Source organism: Formica exsecta, unplaced genomic scaffold (genome assembly GCF_003651465.1).
Source record: "Formica exsecta isolate Colony F162 unplaced genomic scaffold, ASM365146v1 scaffold133, whole genome shotgun sequence".
Classification (NCBI taxonomy): Eukaryota; Metazoa; Arthropoda; class Insecta; order Hymenoptera; family Formicidae; genus Formica; species Formica exsecta.
In genome coordinates, this window is record NW_021848663.1 from 247,510 (window position 1) to 257,480 (window position 9,971).

A 9,971-nucleotide genomic window follows, 5' to 3' on the forward strand; every position below is an offset into this window, starting at 1 on the left:
TTAACTATTTTTTTACTCTATTTAATATATTATTTTTAATTTAATATATTATTTTTAAGTTACTCCATTTATTGTATACGTTATTCCAAGAAATGTTATTTACCGCAAATTTCCTCATTAAAAGTACATTAATAAAATGCTAAAATATCGAAACTAATATTTATATTTATATATACTAAAATTTAAAAGACTTTTTGATTAAAAAGTGCATTTAATAAAAAGCTAAATATTATCAAAAAAGAAAATGTAAGAATATATTAAAAATCAATCAAGAGAAATATAAAAAAGATAATTAAATCTTACAACATATTGATATATGTATGTATCATCGTGAAACAAAAAAAAAAATAAAGTACGTTGCAGCTCAATTAAGAAATTATAGATCAACAAAAAATATACAATATAACAAATTAATATAAAAAATAAAATATAAAATTGCAGATTTTATTATGCGCGAAATGAATACGCATTAATTTTTTCATTAAATTATTCGATTGATATTGTCTTTTTATATCAGGTGATTGCATAAGTTCGTGCCCGATTTAAATATAAACTTCAATAGATTATATTTTAGAGATAACACTTTTATTAATCAATACATATCAAAAAATTTCACGGTTATTAGACTGATTCCTTTGAGGAATATAATAATAACAAAGATATCTGTAAATAAATAAAAAGCTGAAGAGATGAAAGCAGAAAGACAAATGATGTCTCTTTATATAACTGGAAAGCGGAAGAAGCCCAACTAGAAACTTGCTTTACGAATGGTAATCGACCTGAACAGATCTCTACTTGTTTCAACATTACGATCCTGAATCATATCGCATCAGATCTAATTAAAAACGGTTGTGCGCACGCTCGCAAAACTAGTTCCTCTTCCGTTTATGATGTCACCGAACTTCCACCAAGTCTGTCAAAGAGCATTCGTAAAATCAATTCCGTATATCAAATTGTGTCATGCCCAGAAGGAGAATAATTATTTACAAACAATAAAAATACATGTCTCGAATAAAAATATGTAGATATTTTTTAATTTAAAAATATAATATACTCTAGAAAATAGAATTACTACGAAGACAATTGTACAAAGTTGTAAGGAAAGTTACGACCCCGCAGGAACAATTCGATCGATCCACGTGATGATCAAATGTGCGTGTATGTAATCCACGTAAGGTAGGCATATTTAATAAGGGACCGGATATACATATATATATAGAGAGAGCGTGCGGCGAGGACGGGAGAATCGAGAAGAACCTGATATGGTAATGGTAAAATATGAAGAGTACGTGCGAGAGAGGGTTGCCGCGAGATAGTTCGTAGATGGTATCGAGTAGAAGAAGAAATATAAGGACCTATGGAAAAAGAGAAGAAGAAAAGAGATAGAAAGAGAGGGAATATAAGAGTAGGAATAAGGTACTGGCGGTTTTACGAGCGACTCGATGATTCTTCGCGGTCTCGGGGGCTCGATGGGGCCCAGTGGGGCCCGCCGAGAGCGAACGCAACGCGGTCGCCTTCTACGGGGTGCGGCCCCTTTTCTATGGAGATCGTTTTCTCCCCGTCGCATCATCGATCCGGACCCCATTGTTTCCGAACGGGAATCTCGCGCATCTGCTTTGTCGACCAAACGCCACACGAATTCGAGAACAAATTCAATCGGTCAGCGTGCAGAGAATTGAGAAGAATTAAAAGGATAGAGTTTAATTAATCGAAGTTTTTTCTTTGGGAAAGACAATCAACGAATATTGAAAACGAAAAAACAGAAGTGTGTCTTGATAGAATCGAGTTGCTCTTAAAAAGGAATAAACCGGAAAAAAGGAGCGCATTTTAATTGGAAAATATATCCATTTTTCTTATGCGTTTAGATTTGAAACAGATGATATCACGCAAACGTCTGAATAATACGTACACGAAGTTCTCGCATCCTGTTTTTATATCATCGAAATATATCAACTATCATGAAACTTCTTTTCGATACGCATGCAAATACAACTCGGCAAACACGACGATCGATATTGCGATTCAACAAACGATTTAATTTAATCCAGATTTATATCCAGCGCAAAATGGCGAACACCGCGCCCGATTCCGGTTACTTCCAGTGGCAGTTTCTCCAGCTCGGTTTACACCGCGTGGGTGTGGATTTATCGTTCCACCGGAGATGCAGACAAAAGACACCACAGCTCTTCCTCCCATCTGGATAAGTAAGAGTTGTCTACGACGAAAATACCTCGTCCATCCATCTCCCGCGTGTAGGGTTCAACGGATTATTCTACTTTATGGTTACGTGCAAGGGTGCGTGTATGTGTATATATGTTATTATCTCGAAAAATAATCTCAAGCTAGATAAAATTATATACATATTTTCTTTATATCAAGATATTTTCTATATATCAAGATATATTAAATAATATACTAAGATAATGTACATTTGATAGATTAATATTTGACACATTAATATCTGATTTTCTAATATTTAATTTTTGTTACATTTTACATTTAACACAAATGCGTCTTATATTTCACAAGTAGTCTCACATAGAGGGTTATAATACATTATGCAGTACTCGTTCTGATTTCGGACCAATTCCCTAGAGATTCGTACCGTGTCTCGCGACAATATCGAGACCCCAATGAGCGAATAACAGAATCGAAAGGGGTTCCACACGGCACATCTGTGCGATTTCACCAAATCGTGGGAAAGTAACTATGTGGAGGAAATGAGTTGCGATGCAAGGAATGCCAAACCGATAATATACATTTTGTTAGCTTGTTACGACTGCTCATATCTCATATATGCCCGTAACATAATAGCGGATAAATTTCCGCGCGAGTAAAAACTCGCAACAGTTTCCGAACAATATCCCTTCGTACATATGAAAGGTAAAATGTATGAATATGTTGATGTAACACGCGTTTCTTCGAATTTTTCGTTCATGTAAATGCGCCTTTATCTCAATAAGAAAATATTTCCAGGCAGCAAGAAATCGCTATGTTTCATTATTAGCACGAACAATTCGCGTTAGGTTTACTCATGTCAGCATAAGTTTTATGATCCTAAATTCGAAGGTCCAAATGTGCGATAGAGAAAGAGAAAGAGAGAGAGAGAGAGAGACAATAGTTCCAACTGGGAATCACGTCTCGTCTAGAGCGGCGGCTCGGACTCATTTATCGCGTCCCTTTTCCAATCTCAGGGCTTATGAGAATGAAAGCCAGCGGTATACTTATATCCCTATGGCTACAAGCAACCATGAACGTAAGAACGACCGGTATCTGTCACTGTCGCGAGGAATTGTGAGCCGGCCACGTCCAGTCCGAGATGGGTGTCTCCACGTCTCTCGGAAGCTCCCCCATCTCCCTTCTTTTGTTTAAAAGACTGATCTGTTTCGAGATTAGGGGGCGTTGTTATTTTTTTATGTCGCATCAAAATTCAAGTTAAAAAAATATTAATTAATTAATTATACATATAACTTATTGTATATATTATTTCGCAAAGAAAATAATCTTGGATTTCGATATATTCATATAATTATTTAATTTGTAATTAATTTTGTCAATAATATTATTATGGGAACCAAGTACAGAGTTGATAAAAATTATTCAGATTTATAATAGTTTTAATCAAGATACGATGGCAGAGAAATTAAATTAAAAAGCGAGGCAGCACGTGTCTCATATGACAGATAGAAATAAATTTAATATAAAATTTCATGTAATTATCGCGGTATAGCGGCGGCTCGGACTCATTTATCGCGTCCCTTTTCCAATCTCAGGGCTTATGAGAATGAAAGCCAGCGGTATACTTATATCCCTATGGCTACAAGCAACCATGAACGTAAGAACGACCGGTATCTGTCACTGTCGCGAGGAATTGTGAGCCGGCCACGTCCAGTCCGAGATGGGTGTCTCCACGTCTCTCGGAAGCTCCCCCATCTCCCTTCTTTTGTTTAAAAGACTGATTTGTTTCGAGATTAGGGGGCGTTGTTATTTTTTTATGTCGCATCAAAATTCAAGTTAAAAAAATATTAATTAATTAATTATACATATAACTTATTGTATATATTATTTCGCAAAGAAAATAATCTTGGATTTCGATATATTCATATAATTATTTAATTTGTAATTAATTTTGTCAATAATATTATTATGGGAACCAAATGAAATAGACCCGTGGACAATGCACGAGAATGGAGGCACACGAAGACGTACATCGCGAGGACACTTGTTAGATGTCGTCGTACGCGCCTGCTTTGTGCTCGAGGGTTCGCGGCTATTAATTACGCAACGTAGGAGAGAGAGAGAGAAAGAGAACGCGGTTTTTGTCGGATTAGAAAAGAACACACGGAGAGATATTAATAACACTCTCACAAAAGTCGCCGCCGAAACGCGTTGAGAAACACGCGAACGTCCCGTGAATGGCGGGCCCATGGAGGAGATTTAATTAAGTGTTAAGCCCTGCTCGACTAATAAAGAACAATGTAACAGAGAAGTCGATAAATCTTCCCTCTCTTTCCGGAGTCGTGAGTCGCGAGTGTATGGATTTCAATCGTCTTTGAAGGTATCTAAACGACATTTCTACGGACCAAGTGTGGGTGGCAAGAAACAGAGAGAGAGAGAGAGAGGCACGCACGTACCTCGGCGTTAAAATTCGTGTACCGTTGTAGGAATGGTAGATACAACACGACACGTGGGAACGAGGCGCGAGTTATCGCGCGCCGTTGTAATAATTATCAGCGGATCGATCGCGACGCGTGACGGAAAACTCACGGTCGATTATTCGCCTGTTTCCGGGTGTACAATGGCATGAAAGTACCGCTTTTTCGTATTCGGCGAGCACACGGGGAAGAGGAACGTACGATGTTCCACATCGTACGTTTGTCTGTTAAACGAATAATGCGGAGAATTTAATTGGAAGATATCGTGTCTTCTGACATTTCAAATATCAATATCAATATTTTGATTAATTTAAAAGCTAAAATTAAAAATTGAAAAAAAAGATAAAAATCGAAACAAGTATCTTTACTCGATTTTTGTATGTATTTTTTTTCCTTCCATTGCCCTTAATCCTTGACACATTTCTTATCGTATAAATTCTCCGCAACAATTCCCCAGGAGAAACGGCAAAAACGGCGAAACTAACGCGCACTTTACTTTGCAAGCTCTCCCTTCCCAGTCCCTTCGCCACAGTCCCTCGTTCGTCGTGCTACGCATTTTATGTGTGCTCGAGCAATGGTATAAATCAGCCGGGAACGGATAACCCATCCATCCATTTCGTGTCTCTCTCTCTCTCTCTCTCTCTCTCTCTCTCTCTTGCTCAACCACGTGTGAGAGACAATACTTTACAATTTTACGTGTGGAAACTTTTTACGTGCGATTTATGCAGCGATAAGTAATCTATATTAAACTAATAACGAGAGAGATCATATTTCTCTTTGGAAGAGTAAGAAATAATTTATTTCTTTTTTATACTATTTTTTTTCTACTATTCAATTCGCAGCCGATATGAAAAAATTTCACGTGATAAAAGATCATATGGGGAATCCATAAAATGATCACGCGAATGTAATTTTACAACGAATACCATAACTTTAACATATCGTGTGTCCTTTTGACTTAAATGTGTATGTATGTATATACGTGCTTGCTGTAAACCAGTTATAGAAATTACACGGAGAGCATGACGAGCGAGCAAATGTACTCAATCTTCCGACATCGATCGCGGTAAAATAGATCGGATAGATCGATTCGATCGTGCGTACAGGCAGGACTTGTTTGATTTTAATTAAGCAGCAGCTTGTATTGGTTTCATTGCAACTGCTAAGAGAAATGGGATGGTAGCCGTTCAATAAAAGTAAAATGCTAGCTTTTAATTGATAAGGAAGCTCGTATACATTTTTCATGTCGACAGTATACGAGCTTGAACAGCCTTTCATGTCAAGGTCATTAACTGAAGATAATTAAATATCTTTTTATTTGTCATACAGGATTGTTTCATCACAGTTATTAAGTGTATCAAAAAAAAACATTAATTTGCGTGTATTTCATACTTTCGTTTTAATAAGAGATTTTAAATTTTTTGTCTTCTATAATATAATATAATTCTAATCTTATATAATATAATATTTTTTTTATTATATAATATTGTATAATAATATTAATAATGTATATTAATAATGTAATATCAATAATATTAATAAGTCATGCTTTAAATCTTTTTGTTTACATAATCATAAAAATTTAACGTGATAAAATAGAAAGATTAACTTGTATTATAAGTACACTATTCAACTTATTGTTGGACGAAATGAAACAGCTAATAAATAACAACCTGCGGTTGGCAGCAGTCGGGAGTAAAAAATATGAAACTATGAATTTACGTTACTCCGTCTAAAGCGAAATAAAATGTAAACATAACAATGAGAATATATAAGAAATACTTGAAGGGCAGAAAATGATGGAGTCATCGAATATAATTGCTGTCGCGAACGATAAGAAGTGGGATCGACAAATTAATCGGTGTGAGAGCATCGATGGAAACTCTCACGAGACTATTCAATCCTTCGGTTGGCGTCGCCGGTACAAAGTACGTACAACTTCAACAATAAATTCGAGTTTCTTGCCGATCGTCGCGCGGCGTAGATAAAATCGACGATTTAATTCCTCCGCAAGAACTTCACCGAGCAGGTACAATCGTCGCAGGTACAAGACTCCTCTTCGCTCCCTTTCTCTCATCTCCAATTCGTACACTCTGTATCTCTGTATGTGTGCATGAATGTAATGATGGAATCGGAACGAGAAAAAAAGAAAAAATGGCAGTTAGAAAACGAGTATTGTAAGAGCGAGCCGAGGTATCTCTCTCTCTCTCTCTTTTTTTCACCCAGCCTCTCATTCCACCTTTCTTTCTTCATTTGCATCGTCTTTCCTTCTCTCTCGACCAATCAATTTTCTAGTTAATCGTTTAACCAACTGTTCGATAGAGCAGTTTCTAATTAGTGGAATCGAATGGAGGAGGCGTGATCGGATCGCTTGACGCGAGGGAAATCCTTCGCTAGTCAGGGATTAGATCCTTAGAAAGGAGACGCTATAATCGCACGCGACGTAAAATGGAGCGAGAGAAGAGGGTGGTGGCTCGTGCTCGGCACGAAGTGGCAACGGGCAGGTCAAAGGATGAGAGTTAAAAGAGCGGGATGCTGGAAATTGAACCATTATAACTTGTTACGCGAGTAAATCATTTCAAACGAAAAGGTTGCGATGCTGTCGAATTTCATCTCGATAGAAATTATATGACATCTAATGACATTCTCTTATAAACACTAGAAAATATTTAATAAATATTTTTTTAATTAAAGAATTTTAGCAACCTATTTTGTAGACGAATAAATACTATGTTAAATAAATACTATGTTAAAAAAACTAATAAATAAAAATAAAAACAGAAAAATAAATACTATGTTAAAATCTCCTAAATGTTTACTAAGCATTTATGCTGGTAATTAATCAGGCGCAACTGTTACAAGCAGAATCGATACGCTGAGAGGAATGGAAAGTAGGAACGCGAGTAGAGAAAAATGAAGAAAACGGGATCTTTACGACGGTAATATACCGGGACGAGAGCCTAGAGGAAACTTCTCGAGCACCGATCGAGGAAGTTCAGCGACTCCTCGCGGTAGGCAGAATCCGGAATAGTTATGACCGGGCACAACCATCTCGGACTAACGACTCACCACCGACACCATGACTGGGGCACGCCTTCTTCGAGTTTCGATCCCGGCGCGGACTTATTGGAGTGTCACGGGAGCGGGAAGAGCAAGTGTGCCTTCCGCGGAAGACGTCGGTCGCCTTGAGCGGAAAAGGCGATAATGACGGGCGGCCCCGTTCGCGCCAACCTCGTTTGAGATATAAAACGAGAAGAGGCCGGGAAAAAGGATGATCGAAATAAGAACCATGGTGCGTGTAGTTATACAGGCAGGTCTCTTCAGATGATGGAGGCCTCGGACGAGGGCTTCTCGAATGCCTGCCGAGACAAATGGCAGGCACAAAGCGGCACTTTGTATTTAATGTAAGGTAAAATACACGGCGGCGACACGCGTGAGCAAAGTTACACAAATACATTCTGCGAACGTTCAATTTCTTGCCTCCCCACTATCTTATCGCCAAGAATGTCCGCGGATTTATAGATGCCCGGTAACCCGAAAAAGGTTCGATTAAACGAAACAAGATTTAGCGTTCTGGGAATTTAATATAATATCGATGCCTTTAAAATCAAATGACTTTTTTGTTATTGTAATTAAAAAAATGTTGAATTATGCTTTATAATATTTTTAAAGCATTATAAAGTATTTATTTATAAAGTATTAAATCGTATATGCAAATTAAAAATGTACATGTATAGAAAAAGCAATTTACGAATGTGATTAAGACGTTGAAAATATTTGCGTGTCTAAATAAATAAAAAATTCAACCTACCAACCTGTATACATAGTTATAAAAAATAAAATCAACAATGTACGCAATTTAAAAAATTACACACATTATATTCTACAATGTAACATCGCGTATACATATATACGTCTTTTTATAATATCAGGAAGCGCGTAACGATCAGTAACGAAGAACCACCTGCGAGAGGGCAAAATTCGCTCGCGTTTCTTTAACGGGAGAAGGTGCGCCAGCACAAGGTGGACGGAAGAGGTGGGGGAGAAGACAGGGGAAGTAAAGGAGCAAGACCAAGTAGAAGGTGGGGTCGCCATGGTCGTGGTCCGCCTGGGAAAAAGAGGACCACGCATTGTGATCCGGGGAGCGAGAAGGCCACGCTAGGCTGACCCTAGGCTTTACATTAACCATCCACCGCGTATACACACGTATACGTAAATGGCCGTGCCCGACACCCCTGGCCGAGATTGTACCTGTTGCACCGAGTAATCATTGCCCTGCCGTGCGAGAGACTTTTTTTCTCTCTCTCTTTCTCTCTCGTGGTTTTTCTCTCGTATTTTTGGAACAAACAGAGTGGAACGCGTGACAATCTCCGAAAAGCTTCGAAAATCCCGCGAGTTATCGAGACACATCCGTAATTAACCGACCGGCGAAGACTTTTGTACCACCCAAATGTCGCACAAACAAACGCTTCGTGAGAAAAGTTTACGAAACGGTTTTCACGGAAATCGCGAAATTTCGAGATTCTCAATATGACAGAACGAAAGTCATTATTTATCCCGCGCTCCGGAAACAGGAGACAAAGAAAGGAGGAGAAGAGATCGTCTCTTTCTCTATCTCTCTCTCTCAGACGTCAAATTATATTTCTCCGCGACATGTAATTAATTCCACAGAGAATTTTTAAAACTCCACAATATAATGAAAATCTCCGTAGATTCTGCCATTCATTTTCCTTAATCTTGACAAATGGCATCACACACATGTGACACGGGGATGACAGCGAGTTCGGGAAAAAGAGGAGCGAAATATGTACGCGAGGAGATCGTACGCGTTGATACGAAAAAGTTTCATCTTTCACTGGAATTGGGAGAGTACGATGAGAGATTTTAAGGCGCGATAGGAAGTAGAAAAAAAAAAAGTTTACTCACCTTCGGGACAGTGACACGCGTAGCCGAGCTCGCCCAGCTGATGACACGAGCCTCCGTTTTCACATGGTGACGGATCGCAGGGGATGTAGTCGCTCTCGCAATTTTGTCCGGTGTATCCGCTCGAGCACATGCATCTGCGAGATAAGAGAGAATACGTAACTTTAGATACTTTATAATTTAAATTAGAAATTCCTGTAAATAAGTAACTACAGTTTTTTCCCCCCTTATCAATCTTGGATAAAGTTCCGAATAGGTGAACCCTCCGATTTTTTTGAAACTACACTATTTTTTGTATTTTTTAACGCTGATTACAAATGTGATAATGAAAATTTGCGACAAGGTCATTTTCAAGGTCAAAACTCAAAAAAACTGAAAAAATATAACTTTTTA

General features: G+C 37.9%; 1 protein-coding gene across 1 annotated transcript in view; it reads right to left on the reverse strand.

Moving 5' to 3' along the window:
* Positions 1 to 9,711, reverse strand: part of LOC115245869 (neurogenic locus notch homolog protein 1-like) — a 60,192-nt gene extending 50,481 nt beyond the window's left edge. The window contains exon 1 of the mRNA XM_029824362.1: positions 9,582 to 9,711. Coding sequence (XP_029680222.1) covers positions 9,582 to 9,711 — 130 coding nt within the window. The remainder of the gene's footprint in view (positions 1 to 9,581) is intronic.
* Positions 9,712 to 9,971: the final 260 nt, after the last annotated feature.